The 22,266-nt window shown below is 38.0% G+C and overlaps 1 protein-coding gene across 2 annotated transcripts in view; it reads right to left on the bottom strand.

The window, feature by feature from the left end:
• The window catches only part of PDE4B (phosphodiesterase 4B), a 429,564-nt gene that overhangs the window by 351,625 nt on the left and 55,673 nt on the right, over positions 1 to 22,266 (bottom strand). The window contains exon 1 of one of the 2 annotated variants that reach the window (XM_021680004.1): positions 9,382 to 9,617. The exons of the other annotated variant lie outside the window; for it this stretch is intronic. Coding sequence (XP_021535679.1) covers positions 9,382 to 9,617 — 236 coding nt within the window. Of the gene's footprint in view, positions 1 to 9,381; positions 9,618 to 22,266 lie in introns of those variants that run through there. 2 annotated transcript variants of the gene reach the window in all.

Below are 22,266 nucleotides of genomic sequence, written 5' to 3'. Positions count from 1 at the left end.
CATGATCCCGGAGTCCCGGGATCGAGTCCCACATCGGGCTCCCTGCTCAGCGGGTGCTTCTCCCTCTGACCCTCCCTCCTCTCGTGCTCTCTCTCTCTCTCTCTCAAATAAATAAGTAAAAGCTTTAAAAATAAATAAATAGGGGCACCTGGGTGGCTCAGTCATTAAGCGTCTGTCTTCGGCTCAGGTCATGATCCCAGGGTCCTGGGATCGAGCCTCGCATCGGGCTCCCTGCTCCGCGGGAAGCCTGCTTCTCCCTCTCCCACTCCTGCTGCTTGTGTTCCCTCTCTCACTGTATCTCTCTCTCTGTCAAATAAATAAAATCTAAAAAAATAAAAAATAAATAAATAAATATGAGTCTCTTTCTGATCCCAAAACTACTGCTCTCCATCTAAATGTGCTCTCTTCAAACTAAAGAAAACATACACACTGTTTTAGATATGGAGAGAGAAACAGAGATAGAGTAAATGTAGAAAAACATTACTAATTAGTAAATCTAGGTAACGGGTGCTCATTCTGATACTCTTTCAAATTTTTGAAATTTTAAATCTTCACTCTCAGGGGCTCCTGGGTGGCTCAGTCAGTTAAGCACCTGGCTCTTGATTTCAGCTGAGGTCATGATCTCAGGATGCTGGGATCAAGCCCTGACATCAAGCCCTGTCAGGCTCCATGCTCAGCGGAGAGTCTGTTTGAGATTCTTTCCCTCTTCCTCTCCCCCCAACTCTCGCTCTCTCGCTCACTCTCTCTCTCTCAAATAAATCTTTTTTTTTTTTTTTTGACAGAGAGAGAGACAGCGAGAGGGGGAACACAAGCAGGGGGAGTGGGAGAGGGAGAAGCAGGCTTCCCGCAGAGCCGGGAGCCCGATGCGGGCTCGATCCCAGGACCCTGGGATCATGACCTGAGCCGAAGGCAGACTCTTAACGACTGAGCCACCCAGGCGCCCCTCAAATAAATCTTTAAAAAAAAAATCTTCACTCCTAATGACCTCTCCCTGACCCAGACACTTCCACCTTCCTCATTTGTCCATTCCTGTTCATTTTAGATGCATATAATTTTAATGTTATAAATTGTCTGCAAATCTCTATGACTTTACCAAGCATAGACACAGAAATTTTTTCTCTCTCCATTCCTTAATCTCTTAAACTGGGTTTTCAAGTACTTGGATATTATGGAATCTATTGAGACACCTCCAAAGTTCTCCAAGGCTCCAGTCATCCATGTTTTTTAATTCACCTGGGACCAGGAAAAAGATCGTCAGCACCCTACTTTTCAAGGAATACCTAAAATGGTTCCTAACACACTGATATTCCAGAAAATGCAGTTTGAAAGCCATTTTCTTGAAGCCATACTACCCCTCCCCCTTTATTTCCAATCTGTGTAATTCGCAGTAAGCCTAAGTCATGAGGGGTATAGGTAGGAGGAGGAGAAGAGGGTCTGTCAGGGGAGCATGCCATGTGACGGGTGTTCTTGTCCACCAAAGGTCTAAAGCAGTCATTCTCATTCTCCCTCAAAGAGAAAATGTCTCAGTTCTAGCAAGAAATAATCTGAGACAGTCAACAAATTACTTTTTTTTTTTTACTTAAAGTACACAATGAGATTGAAACATATCTGTGTCAGACAAATTACTGGGAGCAACAGAGGTCTCACCCTCAAAGTACAGAAAAAATGAGACAGCGCCAAGTGAAAATGTTCACTCCTGCTGATGTCTTTTCTAAAGAACAAGGGTTATTAATTCACAATTTCCTCACTCTGCAGGTCATGGACTCTTGCTTCCAAATTCCCTGTGGGGAAATCCCACAAAAAACTCAAATGGCCATAGCTCTTGCTACTGTTAATATTTTAGGTGTTGTATCAGTGGGAAAACACAGATAATTAAACATTTTAATATATAATATGCAAATGTTTTAAAGGCCAAATAGCAAATAGATTCCTCTGGACAACACTTCCATCTAGACAGTTAATAAGAGATATGTAGAGCTTTCCTGAGCTGAAGCAACAACTGTGCTATTTGATGCATGAAGAATAACCAAATAAATAATTGTACAGTGCTCCGGACAAATATTTACTTTACAGCACTACAGCCTAGGTGGTATGATTTGTACCAAGTGGCTTAATTAAACAGGCTACCATGTAAAACACGTAGCCTCTAGTGACATATTGTAATTTAGCCTGCATCTGCAATATCATAGAGCACAGAATAGTTAGCAAGTTGGAGGAGCCCTCCTGGCAGAAAGGGAACACAACCATTAAAAGATGGATGGAGTACTTGTAGAATGAGTATTAACTAAGCTTCCTTTTCTCTTCTCTCATATCAGGCCAAAGGAAAGACCCTCTAAGAATAAAGAGCAAAGAACAGGAAGCAGAGCCATTCCTTCTTTTATCTTTTCAACAAGTATTTATGAAGTGCCAGTCTTGCTTGTAGGTGATTAAGATGTAGTAAAGAATACAAAATCCCTGCCCTCATCTAATTTAGAAGGGTTGACAGATAACAGAGGGAAAAAAACAATATAATAATATAAAAAGCCAATATAACAAACGAGCATGTCTTTTCAGGTAATGATAAGTGCCAAGAAGAAAAATAAAGCAGAGTAAGGGACTGGGAAGTAAAGGGTTCTTTTTTTTTTTTAGATGGAGGGGTCAGAGAAGCCTTCTCTAGCAAGTGACATTTTAAGAGAAGCCTGAATAGAAGTAAGAGAGTGGGCCATGTCAACATCTAAGGGACTAGCTTTCCAGGCAGAAGGAACACCAAGTGCAAAGGCCCAGGAGTGAAAACATGCTCTGCTTGTTGAAGAACAGGAAGAAGGCTACCATAGCAGGAGAGTAGAGATGAGGTCACAGGTGGCCTGCAGCTGGATAATGTTGGGCCTGGTAAACCCTGGTTAGCATTAGGGATTCTTTCCTGACAGTCATTTAAATGCCTCAAGCATAATGTTGCTGGTGTCTTTACAGTGATGTTAGAGAAGAGAGCATCTATAAACATTCAAGGAGAAAAACTGGGAGACCACAAAAGAGGGAAGAACAGGAAAGGAAAGCAAATGGTATTTCACAAAAGGGGGATAAACTTTAGCAGTTGGACAGCAGGCATGCTTGCCAGACCACCTTCCAGCATGTGTCTTGGGAGATGTCATCATTACTTTACAAAGCCCTTTTTACAGTAAGTATTTTAAAAATTCAATATATTGAATACTTGCATACACTAAAAAACCAGGAAAACACCATTTATAGACTTGCATTACTGAGAAAATGCTTGCCCTAATTAAAGCAGTAGACTCAGGCTATGAGGCATAGATTTCTACTGGCATTCAGTTCAGTCCATAAACAAAGATAATTTCTGTAAAAAAAACAAAAAAACAAAACAAAAAACCACACATATACACACACATACACAAAACCCTCCAGGATATACACAAAATATAACACAAGCACCTCTAGTAAATTAGGACTGAGCCCTAGGGTTTTTCCAGATGCACCATCCTCCCAAGCACCTCTGCTCTGATTGTTTGATGCATTTGGAGATAGTGTGCATCAGCTAGTACTATGCAGGATGTAGATGATAAATGTAAGGAGATACCAAATTTACATACTTTCCTCCCGTTTTCCATAAACAGTAATTTGTTAAGTCGTAAAGAATGTCATCAGCACTGTTTTCAATGTTATGGGATATACACAATAATTAGAAGTCATTACTCTCAAATGCACATTCTCCTTTTTCCCTTGGCTTCTAAACTCCTCATCCACCAATCCATTCTCCACAATGCCTGCCAAGTCTCTTACCAAAGTAAAAGCTATTTATGGCAATCCCCTTCTCACTACCTTGCAGTGGCTCTCATTGATAATGGAATAAAGCCCCAAGTCTTGTTCATGATAGTGGAATCTCTAAAGTATGGCTCCAATCTACAAGCACTTCCTCTCTTTGCCACCTTGCATCTCATGCTGTGACTCCAGTGAACTTTGCTCACTTTCCCGCATGCTCTGAGTCAAATCCCAGGTCAGCCCCTTATTTGCTGTGTAACCCTGGGTCCTCCCTGTGCATCACTTATTTTCCTATAAAATGGAAGTAATAATACCGTATAACTCATAACTCACGGGCTTTTCATGGGACTAAATAAGTAAATATATTTAGAATAATGTCACATACGTTGCAAGTGCTAAATAAATGTAAGCTCTTATTATTGTTATGGATTAATGGAATTTCCTTATTTCTATTATTTCTCTGACCAAAAAATGGTCTTCCTGCCCACTCTTCTCCCAGAATACTCCTACTCATTTTTCAAGACCCCACACAAATGTCCTCTTCTCTAAACCTTTCCTAACACATTGATTCGCTTTCCAGTGGTCTTTGATTCTTCTGTGCTCTCATGACAAATGGGGCATGATTCTTCAATAGCATTATTTACACAACATTGATTAATTATTAATACATAAGTTTGCTTGCCAGGCGGTATATGAGTTCTTTGAAGGCAAGGGCTCTATCTTTCTCATTTTGTATCTCCTAAACCCAGAGTAGGGCCTAGAGCACAGTAGTCTCTCAACAAGTGTTTTGTTCAATCAACTGTTCAATCAGTAAATATGTAGAGACACAGGTATTTCTCAAAAATTTTCCAATGTTGCTAGGAAATATTTCAAGTAAATTGAAGAAGAATACAAGGCACAGATTTAGTAGGTTTCGCTAAAAAACTAGGCTTAAATTGCATACGTCTATGCCTACATTGTGCCTAAAATTTAGAGAAAAGTCAGGCATGTACTATATTCATTGGTCTATTTTTACTCTTCCCCTAGTCATTCCAGTTTTGTCTTGTCAGGTATAAGCTCCTGTAGAGTATGAACGACGTCTTTTAATACATTTGCATTCAATTATTAGACACAAGAGTACACATTTCATGAACCTTTGTTAAAATGAGGGAGGATTCCCAAGATATAGGTAGAACTAAATGAGAGAAAGGGAGAAAAACACAAGTCTTTTTTTCTAATACTAACTCCAAGTGAAGGAATATTGCTCCCTGGGCAGGCACATTCCCACGGGCAAGCACGAATAGATGGACAGAATGTGGTGCTCACCAGTACATTTGCTCTTCAAAAGGAGAGTGTAGGGAGAAGGGGCGCCTGGGTGGCTCAGTCATTAAGCATCTGCCTTCGGCTCAGGTCATGATCCTGGAGTCCTGGGATCGAGCCCCGCATCGGGCTCCCTGCTCAGTGGGGAGTCCACTTCTCCCTCTCCCTCTGCCTGCCACTCTGCCTACTTGTGCACGCTCTCACTCTCTCTATCAAATAAATAAATAAAATCTTTAAAAATCTTTAAAAAAAAAAAAAAGAGGACAGTGTAGGGAGAAGTGTGTGGTGAGCCCAGGGTGTAGTGAAGGCCATCCCCAGTAACTTTCCTCACAGAGCATCACTCTGCTGATGGTAGAGGAGAACCACTGACTGCAGTGAGAACATCAGCAAAGGAAAGAAGGCTGAAGAAGCTGGACACTGTGGTAGGTGCCAGTCAGGAGAAAGCAGGCCACAGGAGCCAGGTAGAATAAGATTATGCCTCAGAAGTTGTAACCCGTTGGGGTTAGGGATAAATAATATGTTGACCTAAGGACTCTGGCATTAATTTTCCAACTCCCTAAACATTTCACTGACACTTTGCGATGTAAGATGTGTTTTTCATATTTTCTCATATCATCTAACAATGAGTGTGGCGTCTACTACTGGGTTCCAGAACTCCAAGGAGAATTTGGAAATTTGGGATGGTGATTCAAAGTCAAATTAATGGTTAACAAAGTATAAATGCATGGTAGAAGCTAAAGCAATTCAGAACATTTTTTTTTTTATTCTACAACATGTAATCTTGCAAAGAACATGAATTTAGAGTACTCTTATACTTCAAATGAAAATTAGATGAGATAATATATATGAGCATTCTAGTAAAGAATTTAAAATATAGTAGGTGTTGGAATCCCCATAGGTTGAATCAGAATTTCTTCTTGCTCACAGCAATGCTCAATTCTATATGTTGAGGGTATAAAAAAAAAAATAGTTTTTATGGAACCAGTTAATAATGATCTTTGGATTCATGCAGGTTCTTTTTTTTTTAAAAAAAGATTTCATTTATTTATTTGACACAGAGAGAGAGAGAGAGCACAAGCAGGGGGAGCGGCAGGCAGACGGAGAGGGAGAAGCAGGCTCCTCGCTGAGCAGACATGGGGCTCCATCCCAGGACACTGGGATCATGACCTGAGCCAAAGTCAGGCACTTAACCAACTGAGCCACCCAGTCACCCCTCATGCAGGTTCTTATAAGCCTTTTCTTAATACTCATTGAGGACCAAAAATCTAATTATAAATATTATATGTTATATACAGATTAATCATCCAGAAGAATTTTCTAATACCTGGACCATGAAGTAATGAGACTGTGTACCAAATGAGGTTATAGAACTATTTTCTCCAGAGTCATAAAAAATAGGGCAGATTTCCATATGTCAAAGATGGAGTAATTGTGGTCTGCCCAAGGGTAGAAGGAAGCAATGAGATAATCACCCAAATTCCTTCCAGATTTAGGATTGTTTAAATATTCTGATTAGTGACAACCCACTGAATATCTACTTTTGTTTTCAGATATTTTAAAAATAATCCCAGAGTCAATATTTCACAAGTGCTTCTTCAATCTCCTGCCATTAGCCCACACTTCATAACTTGGGTTTTCAAAACCAGAACTACACGTTCATCTGACCAAAATATGAAATCTACAAATAACTAAAGATAAAAAAAAATTGTTCAGTGGGTTTGGACATAAACTGCATCTTCTGCATTGTTTAGCTTCATCATGAAAATTACTTTAATTTCAATGCTGGAATCAAAACAATCCAGTCTTCTTAAAAGAAGCCTACTGTCTACTGTAAAGTAATAACATGTTTTTAGAGACTTCTAAATGCATATCTTGGAATTTCTAACTTAAATGCATGGTTTGGAAAATACCAATCATTGATCGTGAAAGGATGGTTACATTTCATCATGACAAAGAGGCAAAAATAACGTACTTATGCTCTTATTTACTCATGTAACTATTACATACAATGCTAAAAAAAAACAATTTTTAAGATAAGCAAAAAAAGTCATTCAAATACATAAGATATGTGTATATTTTCTAAAAAGAAATTTTCCTGAAATGTTTCATGAAAATAAATTTGAAAAATACTAAACATACACTGAAATAAAACAATAGAAATAAATGTAAATATGGACTTAATCAGGACTTGGGAACAAACGGATATAGCTTTACTAAGAATGATGAGAAGGAGAGTGTGTGAGTTGAGAGGGAGAAAAAGTGAAAATGAATCATGGTCATAACTAATTTTATAAGTTTGGTGACTAATGGATTCTTTAAACCTATATTATGGTACATTATAACCAAGTCAGGTTTTTTTGGGGGGGGGGTTGACAATTTGTAGAAATTTTTGTTTTAACTCAGCTAGAAGATCACTCCAAGAGCATAAGTTACCTTAGATATCATTTAATTGTTCTTTTTGTAACTTGCTGCAAGAAAATTTGTATAATGCATGAGTGAAACTGGCTCTTTAATCACTTTAAGATTTGGGTTCTTTTGAAAAAGAAAAAAATCCAGTATTTATAGCTCATGTTCCTAGCACATCAAAAATCTATTCTCAGTAAAAGAAAGGTCACATTATTATATTCAGAAACTCTACAATAAGGAAAATACTACTGAAGTTTTAGGAAGATTTACCATTATCTGAAAATTAGCTTACTAAAATTAAATGTCCTTTTGGTCAAAATAATGGTTTGAGATTAACACAAGTAGTTAAACATACAAGTAGTAAAACATACAAGTCTATTAGTTAATTGTACATTTTCCATCTTTGTTCTTTTTATGAGAATTAATTATACCCATGTCCCTTCTCCTATTCAGTAATACTACTTAGAAAACTATATGAAAATACATTAGGGGTGGAGTAAACCACGAGAGAAAGGAGTTCTTTAGTACATACTTATATATAAATCTCTATATACATCTGCTGCCACTGGTAGGTTTTTAAAAAATAATCACATGCATTCTACGTATGAGACTATAATTAAGATTTAATTCATCAAAAAGATGACCAAAAAAATTATCCAATAAAGCAGTTGTAGGAACAACTGTCCATTTTCAGAAAACAAAAATAACCATATCATTTTTAGCTAGGTAAAGTATGTTTTAAGCTAAACATGTGGTACCCATCAAAGGCAAGCTACGTATTTCTAGGGGTAAGTTGAATTTGCCAGGGCACTGTGCAGTGGATGAGACAAACACTTCAGATGAGTAGAAAGCAGAATTTAAGTAAATATTAATGTGCAAGCCCAGATATCCTCGGTTTATAATGTTGGTTGGCAACCTAACATACAGTCACGAAAATCACTATGTTAGAACTGTCTGTAAGAAGTACTAGCTCCCTTTATTGCTATGGTCCTTATTAAATAAAAACTATACAGATACCCAGTTTTGAAGGGTATCTTAATCTGAAAGAAAATATATCTTTCAGAGAAATCTGAAATGCCCTAGCACTGATGATGAAAGTTTATTTACTTTCTATTGTGCTTTTTCTTACATTTCATTATCATACTGATTTAAGGAAGCTACCCCCTTGTATGTAACATACATGTTAAAGGTGGCAGACTCAGTGCAATTTTTATAGAAAGTTCTTGAATTTATTTACTTGCCACTCCTAAGTAAACGGGGAATTTATTTATTATTGCCAATGAATTTGAAGTTACTTTTTTTTTTTTTACAAGAGGCTCTTAAAGATAATAGCAATTTGAATCCAAATAAGACTAATTAACCATGCCATTTCAGAAGTGGGAACTTCATTCTCCTTTTCCCTAAGTAAAGTCAATAGATCAAAAACCCACTAGTTTCTACACTACAAACATGGCAATGCAATAATGAAGTTTGACTTTATCCATGATCATAAGAAATAAATTAGAACTAAGATTAAAACATTAATTCTCGTACCAAAAATAAACTACTAAAAAATATCATCAACAACAGCCACAAAACACCCCCCCAAAAAAGTCAGCTCTCACCTCAACAGAGATTAAACAGAAAACTGAAGGTTTACAACTCCTTCAGTATTTAATTTAGCTAGAATCGCCTAGGTGTTTTTTATAAGCAGTAATTTTAAAGACTCCCCAGAGTTAAAGGCTTATTTTATCTGGAAACAGCTTGGCAGCACAATGATAATTTAATACACAGTGCACTATGTCTTCTTCAGCGGACCCGCTCTCCAGTCATTTCACACTTATGGTATGCATTCTGAACAAAATTCAAATGTTCTGTTTTCTACATTCCTGAATCACAGCCGCTAATGAAAAGCACCGCAGACACCTCCAAGTCCCGTCTTACCATGTATGAGCCACAGTGAAGCGCCGACGTTGCCGGATGCTTTTATTCACCAGCAACTTTCTGAAAAAGCATGGTGAGTTCCTTGGTGAACTGCGTGGAGAAATTTTAGGAGATGTAGGTCTGTTTCCCGGCAGTCTCGGAAGCTCGAGTTCTAAGTGCATTTGCTCCTTGAAAGTCTTTATGCAAACCTCAGATTCAGAAGCTGTAAGTTCTTTGGAAGACTCTTTGGCTGTCATGTCTTATATGGAGCACTGGCTTTCACCACCCAAAACAAAAACCTCAAACATAGCCGAGACACAGCTGCAGGTTAGGAGGCTGAGGAGTCTGCAAACTGTTTTCCAGTTTAATTTCAGAAGCTGCGGCTCCCGTGTATGAGCTGCTTAGAGCAAAAGCAGCATACTCGAAGAATGGTAAGTCAGGCTGTCACAAGGAGCTTTATCAGCCTGGCTTTGCCTCTGAAAATGCGCCAAAGTGCTTCCTATGTCAGCAGCCTCCTTGTGGATGAGGTTTGTCTGCAAGCTACACACTGACACTCACTGAATTCATTCAGCTGAATATATCAACTCATGAAATATTCATAAGGGCTTCTGATAAATCCTTTACATGCTATTTTTTAAAATCTTATCACACAAGCTGCACCCGCTAATGGATAGTCAGCAAAACCTAGGCACCTAGTCACTTGTTTTATTTGCACAAAAAGCAGAACTAGAGCCTGTCCAGCATGTGTGATGTTTCAAGTCTTCATTCAGAATTATCTTGCCCTGTAATGCACACAACAGTGACTCCACCTACCAAATGCTTATTGGCCTAGGATTATTTAAATAATTGCACTCTGTTTCCCCCTCAACAACACCCTCCATCGCTCAGATTTTCACAAGATTTATAAAGCTACTGTCCTTATCACAGTGAAAACATTAAATCGGGGACTATCAAAAAAGCCTAGCTAAAACAGCCCCCCAAATTCCATTTTCTGAATGAAAAAGCTGATCTGCTGAAGTTTCTTTTTTTTCCTCCCTTCTCCAGAAGATCCAAAACAGCATCAATATAAAAAAATGTCAGCTAGCAGGAAAACATTGGATTTGGTTCATTCCCCTGAGGAATTTAAAGGCTAATCTTTATTCCAATAAACATTACCCTCATTCTTCTGTTTAAGCTCATTGTTCAAGGGTTGCCCACAGCAGCCACTCTGTTAGTTAGATGCAAAGTCACTTCTGAAAGCCAAAGCTTCACAGAACAGAAATGGAGGTAACAACCGGGAAAAATGGGGCCCGGCAAAGTGCAGAGTCCAAAGTCAAGCATTGTGTGAGCACACTTGCAGGTATGTGTGCGTGCGCACACACACAGGCAGGTGTACAAGACAGTTTATGTCTGTGAGTGTGTGTGTGTGTGTACTTTGTTCACAAGGGCATGCAGATGGGATGTATAGGGAGCGGAATCCAAATAATGTCTCAAGTTCCAAAGCAGATCATTGTAACCTGAAATTTCATTTAGAAATAGACTGGAATGCAGCTCCTATACTATAAAACGCACGTGGAAGTGAAAAGAATATGGTGCTGCTCGAAGTGTACGGATATTGTCTGCACGAGCACTGATTGCCACCAGGGCCAGCCAGTTCTCACAAAAATTTGACAACGCAGAACTTGGGCTAGTCAGCGAGAGAGGCAGTTAAGAAATGATTCACAGGAGGACTTCAGGGAATAAGGGAGATGTTAATTTTCCTCTAAGGTGTGAGGGCTTCCACCTTTATAAAGTCATTCACATATGTCATATACTCTGGCTGAATATCTGAAGGACCGAATAAGAGCAGAAGATGACCTAGGAAAAGAGAAACCCCACACCAGCCTTTGGGGGAAGTCAGTCAACTCTAACAGAAAGGATTTAAACTCCTAGTGTACAGGTACTATCTTGGGAAGATAGCGATCCTGCAATAACACACTAGAAATATTTCATGAACAAAAGCAAAGTTAGGGAATTTCAGAGTTGGAATAAATACCAGGAATCACCTTGTTCAGCTCCTCATTTCAAAAGACAAAGAAACAGTCCTAGAGAACCTCAGTAACTTGTCCCACGTCATATTTGTAGTTGACATTAGAGCTAAACATAAAGTCCAGGCTTTCTGATTCCCAAGAGAGCACTCTTTCATTATATGAAACTGAGGAGTCAAAACAGTCAGTTTGTCTAGCTAGGCCCTAGCACATCTTCCTTATATACTTGAATATATTTTAACTGCCCTATTTGAGAATGGATTGTTAGTAATATCATGGGAAAAAATATTGCTGGTACCTATTATTTACTGCATGATGAAAACAAAGCTAGGACTTTCCTCCAACGATAATGTGATTTAAAGCTGAGACATGTGGGGGCGCCTGGGTGGCTCAGTCGTTAAGCATCTGCCTTCAGCTCAGGTCATGGTCCCAGGGTCCTGGGATCGAGCCCCGCATCTGGCTCCCTGCTCTGCGGGAGGCCTGCTTCTCCCTCTCCCACTCCCCCTGCTTGTGTTCCCTTTCTCGCTGTGTCTCTCTCTGTCAAATAAATAAAATTAAAAAAAAAAAAAAAAAGCCGAGACATGTGAATATATGATCCTACCAATATTCAGAATGACTCATTTGCAAAAAAAAAGGCAATTTGAAGTTACCAAGGTCTTTCTCAGATTCACTTTTTGAGGCTGCCAAAATACAGTAAGCATTTCAGGGATTGTTTTTCTCCCAAATGATGGCAAATCGCATAACCTAGATTTAGCTGTATGTAAACTGGGGTTCAGATAAGGAAATGCTGCCAGACATGTACCTGAAGCAGCATAATGATGCAACTGTAATTACTTCTCGATTCTTACTGGCAATTTATGTGACATTATGTGACATTTCACATTATTCTTTTCACTTTGCCCACTGTGACAAGCCAATGTCCTAGTTAAAGAAATTTTGAGAGTCATCCTAAGAAATAAAATTCTCAAAAACAAAGTCTGTTAACTCTACCTAGTCTCAATAACATTAAGGAATACCAAAGACAATTAATTGAGATGCAAAGCTTAAAAGATAATCAGACTATTTTTTTAAAGCTTTTTTTTTTTTTTTTTAAGATTTCATTTAGTCATTTGACAGAGAAAGACATAGCAAGAGAGGGAACACAAGCAGGGGGGAGCATGAGAGGGAGAAGCAGGCTTCTCGTGGAGCAGGGAGCCTGATGTGAGGCTAGATCCCAGGACCCTGAGATCATGACCTGAGCCAAAGGCAGATGCTTAATGACTGAGCCACCCAGGCGCCCCGATAATCAGACTATTTTGAAGTCTGAATTAGTTACCTCTGAAGAAAGGAAATGCATGAAAGTTTGCTTCTAGAGCCAAAATGCCCAAGAGAAACTCAATACCGTATTAAATATTGAAGTCAAAAGGGAATCTAGGGCGCCTGGGTGGCTCAGATGGTTAAGCGTCTGCCTTCGGCTCAGGTCATGATCCCAGGGTCTTGGGATCGAGTCCCGCATCGGGCTCCCTGCTCCTTGGGAGCCTGCTTCTCCCTCTGCCTCTCTCTCTCTGTCTCTAATGAATAAAAAAAAAAAATCTTTAAAAAAAAAAAAAAAAAAAGGGAATCTAGAAAGTAGGAAACAGGAGATGGTACCTAAGAAAAAGTACACAAAAGCATAGTAAAGGCAGATAATACCCTGTTATATTTCAGCAAAGAATATACTGTTCTGAGAGAGACAGGCAGAACTGGAGAAAAAGCCCAGAAGAAAGCAAACAGAGTTTATGTGCCCTTAGAGAGCCTAGGAAGGAGCCAGAGTAAAAACTTTCCTATCTACATGCCATGCTTAGCCCTTGGCACCTCAAAAGGAGAGATGAGTAATTCTGAGTCAATTTATTAGTGCGCAGATAGTTGCCCTTGGGAATTACTTGAGAATTCCAATTATAGCTATGTCTCAATTTTAAATAATGAAATTCCTGGTATCCACATCCTGTGAAAGCAGTAAGAATCAAGAATTTATCATAACAACATATCATTAAAGGATCTGAATAGAGTTATATGGTCAAAAACAATCAATAATGTATTATTTATAAATATGACAGAAAACTTAAATACATTTTGACTTTTCGTTAAATTGAAAAGGAAAGCAAATTAATTACAACCAAAAAAATGATAAACATATAGAAGTATTATAATATTGTTTAAATGTATTTTAAGGGTTATGGCTTTGTAATCAAATTATTTTAAATGAAAACAATTACATTCTTTCCATATTCATTACCTTTCAGATTTTACAAGTTTACCTGGAATAAATTTTCTCTGAACTGAGTGACCAATTTTTAACTAACTTACTGTTATAAAACTAAAGTATTTTAAAGGCATAAAACCACAGATTCTATGCAATAATATTATGCATAACAATGCTGAACACAAAATAATATGGCTCACATTTACTATAAATACAAAACTGGATATTTGAAAAGACAGAATTGACTTGGAAGCTTCTTTTTGAAGAGGAATAGATTTAAGACTATCAATATTAACAGAGTTAAATCATTGTGGATTATATCTTTATGTCACTATCCCGTGCTCTTTTTCTAAAACAACATACCATCTGAGCACAGCCATTAGGCTCTCTTCAACTAAATACAGACAAGCTCTTCTTTCAGTCAGACAAGGTAAGAAGTGAATACAGAACACCAAGAAACACTGGTAGCTTCTTTTAACAGAATGCCCCACTCACCACAGATGGCAACTTCTCCCAATTTCTCTATTTCAGAAATTTCTCTATTTGAAGAAATAGAGCTAGAGTTATTCTAATATGACTTCAGAAAAGATAACATTCAGCTGAATGGAGATAGTTATCTAGCCATCCTGGAGAATAACAATTAACTGACCACTCTTTTTAGAATTAAGGGATTACAGAAAAGTAGCTTACATTGATCACATACCTATTGGGTGCCAGACTTTGTGGTAAGCATTTCAACAAGTTACTTCAGTTTTTCCTTATTATAAACTATCCAACAAGTAGTATTGAAGTATTTGTTGGACTTCCCGATAGTATTAACCTCTGAGGTCCTTGAGGGCTGGGCTGAGTCTTGTTCATTTCTAGAATATGGAACAGAGTCTGGCCCAGAGTCAATACTCAATAAATATTTGTAGACTGAATGCACATTATTTTGTTCATTTTCAGATGAGATCATTTTGAGATCAAAATTGCATACTTTTTAAGGAGTTGACCTTATACCACACTTTTTATAACAGAGGAACCTAATGGGACAGAAGAGGGAATGCATGCTCCCAGGGTGGTCTGGTCATGTTACCAAAAGTGCATTTTCACAAGTACTAAATGTCCTTGAGCCTGAAGTCATCTAGCATGTTATCTTTATAAGATGATACCCATATGACACTATTAATTACTCACCATTATGAAACTAGTGCTCCAGAAGGATCAGTTTTAACCTGTACTGCCTCCACTGTCCCTTGAATCCCAGGAAGGGAAGCTATATTGCTTATACTCCTCCAAGAATTTACATTTCATGAGAGCAAGAACTTTGGTTCACTGGTATAACCCCAATACCCAGAACAGTACTGACCACACAGCAGGTATTCAAATAAATATTTGTTGGATGAATGAATGAATGATCTCCTCAGTGCAGAATAAGATGGGGGAGGGGGGGGAGTTGGCCAAAATGGGATAAATGACCTCTCTCAAAGGAGAGCAAGAGCTATGGTGGCATTAAGCCATAACCCTTCCACAATTCTGCATATTATTTTATGTAGTTTTCACTGCCTAAACATGTTACTTCTCTACTTTCTTTGCCAAGAACACCGTCTCATCCATTAAGGCTAAACTCAAGGGAAAACTCTTCACTGCCATCTTTCTCAGCTTCCATAGGCAGAGTCAGCTATTTCACCCCAGCCTCGTGCTACTAGCACCTGATTCATCAGCAGAATGTTTCAGAGAACATTGTACTACGTATTTTTGTTTGTCTCCTGGAGTAACCTACGAGCTCTCCAAGTACATAAACGATTTTACTCATCTCTTTATCTCCACAGCCTGAGATTGCTCTAATCTATTAATATTTGTCGATTGAAAATATGAATAGAAAATGAATATAGTGCCCCAAATCATGCCTTCCTGTTAGCCACAGATTGTTCTTACTGTCTTGACAGCTAGTCCAGCCAATAGCCTACTTCTTGTACTTCAGCTTACAAATGTTTCCAAAATGAGCTTCTTAAATCCTAGCAGTTTGGCTATGTTTGCCATTTTAACTAGCATGTCTTCATTATCTTTTTAAAAAATTACTATTATTACTATTATTATCATTCACATTCTTACTGCAGGGCAAAAGCAGAATGCCCATGTGTCACAATCTCTGTTCATTAGGTAGTGTAGAGATAGGACAGACTTGCTAGGCCCTCTGCTCATGGTGCTTTCTGGTTTTGGCAGAGTAATTAGGTGCTTCTCTCACAAAGCACATCCTGTGAAGGCAGACTGCATAGACAAAAATACTAAGGAAGTTCCTCTCTTTGTTTCCTAGGTCATTGTTAACATCAAGATGTATTAGCAAAGATGAGTCAGATACCTAAATGCAAGGAGAGAAACTGTTCCCATGGTAGGTGTTTTAAAATCTACATTAAAAGAAGGTATTCCAGCTCCCAAAGATAATACTAACCTGTCAGCAAATTACTTAAAAGGGTGATTTCAAATGAATAGGCTATTAGGAACATATATGTTAAAAACAAAGACACATTGGGAAAACCTCTTTCTCTAAATGAGCTCGTATCTCTTTATTATTTCTACTCTGTTAGCAGTCTTCTGTGAAATATGTAAAAAAGTGGTATGGCATTAATCTACAGTTAAAATTTTTAAATGTAAATAATTATCTGTCTAAGACCAATTAACTATGGTACTATAAAGATCATAGAAAGAGTATAGCACACATGAAAACTAAGTCAAATTCACTCCACTGCTCTTAAAAAAGAGACTAATATTCAGGGATCCATTCATGTTTGAGTATATATTTGCAAGTATTTTACAGAAACAATATTTTCTTAAATTAGTGGTGTAACAGTATGAGTCTACAAAGGGTACAGAACACATATGAATATGGAAAATGCTTCCAAAATGGCGGATTGGATCATGATTGGCTCACTTAACTTGTTTAATTTGTTTACTTACAACATATTCTGTTAAAGTCTGTTCACATTAAAAATTTTTAAAAATTCAATAACATTAATGATGATGGCTTTTTGATTTATAATGAAGAAAGCAGAATTTTACCTATTAAGACTGTGCATGAAATTCTAGTATTAAGAAGTAACTCAAATTTCAGGCGCCTGGGTGGCTCAGTCGGTTAGGCGACTGCCTTCAGCTCAGGTCATGATCCCAGGGTCCTGGGATCGAGTCCCACATCGGGCTCCCTGCTCTGCGGGGAGCCTGCTTCTCCCTCTCCCACTCCCCCTGCTTGTGTTCCCTCTCTCGCTGTGTCTCTCTGTCAAATAAATAATAAAAATAAAATCTAAAAAAAAAAAAAAAAAAGTAACTCAAATTTCATGTAAATATTTCATACGATTGAAACAGTACAATATTAGCATATGTAAAATCCAAGAGTGGGGACATTTTATATGTAAGCATGCTAAACTTTGTAGCAAAGACTTTTAAATAGAATGTATATTTTTATAAAGCTCCCTTGGTTACTTTTCATCTCTCTTGTTTTATTTTTAAATTTATCATACAATAAGACTGACCTTTTTTGGTGCAGTGTTCCATGAAATTTAACACATGTCTGGATTCATGTAACCTCTACCATAATCAGGATATAGAACAGTTCTGTTAACCCCAAAACTCTCTTGAGCTGTATCTTTATAGTCATACCTTCTTTCCACTCCTGATTCCTGGGAATCGCTAATCTATTCTCCATCACTGCAATTTTATGTTTTCAGTAATGTCATATATATGGGATCATACACACACAGTACTTAACCTTTTGCGACGAGCTTCTTTCACTCAGTGCAGTATCTTTGACATTTAGACAATATTACATTTATTAATAGCTCATTCCCTTTTACTGCCAGATAGTTTTCTTTTGTATGGATGTACCACAGTTTTTTGTTTTTGTTTTTGTTTTTGTTTAATCCATTCACCACCAAAGGCACATTTGGACCATTTCTAGTATGCGGCAATTCTGAATAGAGCTGCAATAAACATCATGCACACGTTTTTGTATAAATATATGTTGTCATTCCTCTATGGTAAATACCAAGTAGTGGGATTTCTGGGTCATATGCTAAGTGTATATTAATCTTCATAACAAAAAGTCAAATTGTTTTTCCAGAACGGTTGCATCATTTTGCATTTCCATTAGCACAACATGAGAGTTCCCAGTGGCTCCAAAGACATGCCAGCACTTTGTCTTTTAGTATTTTAGCCATTCTAATAACTGGGTAGTGTGTATGTCATATTGATCGTAGTTTACAGTTCCCTAATGGCTAATGTTGACCATGACTCCATGTGCTTATTTGCCATTAGTACAGCCTCTTTGGTAAAGTGTTCAAGATTCTTGCCCATTTTCAATTTAGATTGTTTCTTTTCTAACAATGGAGACTTCTTCCCCAATCTTCCCACTAATGTTTACTTTTCAGAGTTCTCAAATAGCTGATCCATGCATTCTGCCCAGGACCTAAAGCTGTATTTTGGGGTAAAAACAGAATGGAGCATGATTACTCGCATCTTACCTGGAAACAGAACCATTAATAGAATAGTATCAGCTACAAAATCTGAAAGTTTCAAATTGGTTTTATAGTTTATAACACTTTTATGTTATCAACATTCTTCCTGAAGACTCCACTGTTTACCATCTTGACTTGGCCATTCCTTTACATCCATGGGGCTTGCATTTGGACTATCAGTGATCTCTCATACTCACTCTTGCTGTAATTAGTCCTCCATGCCACTACTGAGGGCTGAGGCTCTATCACTGAGGAACAGCAGAATGTCTGATGCATTTTGTGGCTAGTTAGAAAGAGGTCCTTCTAGAAATGGATTCTAGGTGACTCCCAATCTCTCTTATCCTGACCACTTTCCCAAGCAACAGTTTCCTTTTTCCACTGTGGCATCATGAATACTTCTGAAAGAAACCTGATCTTTTCAGTCCTTCTCCTTACTTCTTTCTATGTTTCTCCTAATTCACACATGCTTCAAAGATATACTTACTGGGTAGGTACTATGTGCCAAGAAGAGGATTTCCTATTATCTTTAGTAAGCCTGCATTATTTCTTGAAGTTTTCATATTTGTTACTCAACATAAAATCATAATTCTAAAAAGCTTTGTTTTTACTTTAGCAAATCTTTATTCTCTACATACATAGTAAGTCTCCATTGGCATGATGTGTACTATCTGAGAAAGCTTCAGCATCAGTCTTACAACTGCTTCCTTATATGTACGTGCTTTACAAAAAAAACTCTATGCTCTTAGAGAGTAAAAACCATAATATATTTTTTTTGAGTGGTTAACATTTTTATTTCAAAAATCAGGATATTGTTTATAACACTTTCTGAAAAATAACTAAGACACTGTATTTAAATGAACTCCACGGGGTTTTTTTTGAAGATTAAAGCATATTCATTTGACACTAAATTTTGTGTGAAGTCACAACTATAATACTCAACAATATTCAAATTCTTTATGTGTTAACCTCTCTATCCAAAATTCTTGTACACATATACAAAATGCTTTGTGCATAATAAATGAATGTTTAAAAGCCTAGGAATATGAATCAATAGTATGTACATAATTACTGGTATTAACTCATAGTTAAATGTTAACTCATAACTCATAAGTTAACTCATAGTTAAATGTTAACTATGAGTCAGGTACTGAGCTAGTCCAAGGAAAACTGCAGTGAGTAAACTAGACCCATGTCCATCCTCATGGTACTTAGATTCTAATGGCACAATATCACAGCTCAATTCTAATCATAATTCTAAACTTATCTGCCTCGTTATTCACCTGCTCTCCTTTTAAAGGAGGTCAAAACCAGGTTCTCTTCTATTTTCCTCAGTACTTGCGTTCCTCTCTATTTCACAGTAGATTATCCTCATTCAGACTGTCCTCCAAGATAAATAGGGAAGTATTCTTTGTCCAGAGTTTCTCAAGTTTTTTTTTTCCCCTTAGTATACCCTGCCAGTCCCTACTCCTTGCTCCTGGCTCAGTTTATGATTTTTTTTTTAAATACTGAAGGAATGTTCATGCCCACCTAGTGACACACACCAACCAATGCAAACCAACCAACCAACCAACCAACCAACAGAACCTCTTGTTTCATCTCTCTCTGAATTCTAACTAAGACATAGGTGATTTCTGTCCAGTTTTTAAAGTAAATAGCAAGTCATTTTTCTTCCTATTAAACTAAAGCCTGACTCCCAGTGATGTTCTCCCATTGGTTCTAGTTCTGTGACTTGGAATTACAATGAGTAAGTCACATGAAAGACTTTCAAAGATCTATCCTCTAATATTTTACTTTATACCCTAAATAACTATAGCTCTTTCAACTATCCCTTATCAAACACAGATTAGATTGCTTTTTGTAACACTTAGGCTGAACCTTTGACATACGTAATAGTAATGGGAGAGGGTGTACTGATTTGCTGGGTCTGCCATTACAAATACCACAGATCAGGTGGATTAAACAACAGATACTTATTATCTCACAGTACTGGAGATCAGAAGTCCAAAAGCAAGCTGTTAGAAGGATTGGCTCCTTCTGAGGGCTGTCTTCCCTCTATGCATGACTCTGTGTCCACATTTCCCCTTTTATGAGAACACCAGTCCTATTGGATTAGGGTCCACTTTAATGATCTCATTTAACTTGATTACTTCTATAAAGATCTTATCTCCAAATAAGGTCACATTCTAAAGTAATGGGGGTTAGGATTTCAACATATTAATATGGGAGGGACATAAGTCAACCCATAACTTTCTACCTTCTGACTCCTCAAATTTCATGTCCTTCTCACAGGCAAAATATATTGATCCCATTTTAATATTCCCCAAATTCTTACCATTCTAGCATCAACTTTGAGTCCAAAAGCTCATTTAAATCATCCAAATTAGTGGGGCGCCTGGGTGGCTCAGTCAGTTAAGCGTCTGCCTTCGGCTCAGGTCATGATCCCGGGGTCCTGGTATGCCCCGCATCGGGCTCCTTGCTCTGCGGGAAGCCTGCTTCTCCCTCTCCCTCTGCTGTTCCCCCTGCTTGTGTTCCCTCTCTCTCTCTCTGTCAAATAAATAAATAAAATCTTTAAAAAAAAAAAAAAACATCCAAATTAGTTATGGGTAAAATTTGGGGCAAGACTCATTGTGGGACAAAATTCCTCTCCATCTGTGAACCTATGATACCAGACAGACAACAACAGAGGGAGGACAGCCACAGGATAGATATTTCCATTTCAAAAGGGATACATTGAAAGGAAGAAAGGGTCATGGGTCCCAAGCAAGTCTGAAACCTATTAGAACAAATTCCATTAGAATTTGATACTTGAAAATAATCTTTTTTGGCTCAGGGCTTGGTCCGCTGGGCCCTCAGCCCTGAGCAGTGGGGGCCCTGCCCTCCAGAATTGAGGAAGTGGTTCACCCTCTGAAACTAAGGAAGAGTCTCCCTTCTGGAATCAAGGAGGAAATGCCCCCAACCTTCCTGGGCTTATGCCTTCTGGGCTTATAGTGTCAGTAGTAGCCACTGGCCTCTGAATCCCCTTCAAGGTTATTCTTCACTTTTCTTGAAGGATTACACATGCTTGCAACTGGATAGATCTATCAGCCTGTTTCCTACCCATGGAATCTCAGAAGTCTGATAGCCTTCTTTCCTTTCATTCTGGCTCTGTCTCCCTTCAATCCAAACTGGCAGTGTTTCTGTTGATACAAATTTTTTCAAAAACCTGGGGGTCTTCCATGCAATTCATAGGGGTCCAAGCCATCAGATAAGAGGGTCCACCACAGATCTTTCCTGGATAACCATATCTCTATTCCTGATTTCTGCTGAGATGACTGGATCCATGAGTTGCATGATTGCTACACCTTGATGTTCTCTCTAGAACACATTTTCTCTTTTTTTCTTTTTTTGCAATAGGAAAAGGCCAAGAATTTTCCAAGTCTTCAAGCCCTCGTTTCTTTTTACTTGACAATTTCTTCTTCAATTTATCTCTCTCCTCTTGTATTTTACCATAAGCAGAAAGGAGAAACCAAGTCATGCCATCAACACTCTGCCTAGAAATCTTGACTGACAATCCAAGTTTGTCACTTACAATTTCTATTTTCCAACCACAAAAAACTAAAACATAATTCATCCAAGTTCTTTGCCAATTTATAACAAGGATCACCTTTTCTCCAGTGTTCAATAATGTGTTCTTCACTTCCACCTGAGACCTCAACAGAAGCACCTTTAATACTCATATTTCCACCAAGTCTCCTCAAGGCAACCTAGTCCCTACCCACAACTATTCCGTCCTTACCCACAACTGAACTCCAAAGCCACTTCCACATTTTTAAGTGTTTGTTACAGCAGTACCCCACTTCCTGGTACCAAAATCCCCAAATCAGTATTAATTTGATATGGCCGCTGTAAGGAAGTACCATGGACTAGGTAGTTAAATAACATAAATATACTGCCTCACGGTTTTGGAATCAAGGTGTTGGCAGACTTGGTTCCTTTGGAGGGTTGTGAAGGAAGGATATGTTCTAGGCTTCTCTTGAGGGAGTGAAAGGCAGAAGGAAAAAGAGAGAGCAAGTTGGGGGAATAAGATATAATAACTAGCATTTTTGAGAGCTTACTATGTATTAGTTGCTTTTGCACACATTATCATCACATACCTCATAATAGCCCTTTGAAGTATAATCTACCCTTTACAGATGAACAAACTGAATTAGAG

Source organism: Neomonachus schauinslandi, chromosome 4, assembly GCF_002201575.2.
Source record: "Neomonachus schauinslandi chromosome 4, ASM220157v2, whole genome shotgun sequence".
Classification (NCBI taxonomy): Eukaryota; Metazoa; Chordata; class Mammalia; order Carnivora; family Phocidae; genus Neomonachus; species Neomonachus schauinslandi.
This window is presented reverse-complemented; position numbering and strand designations above follow the sequence as displayed.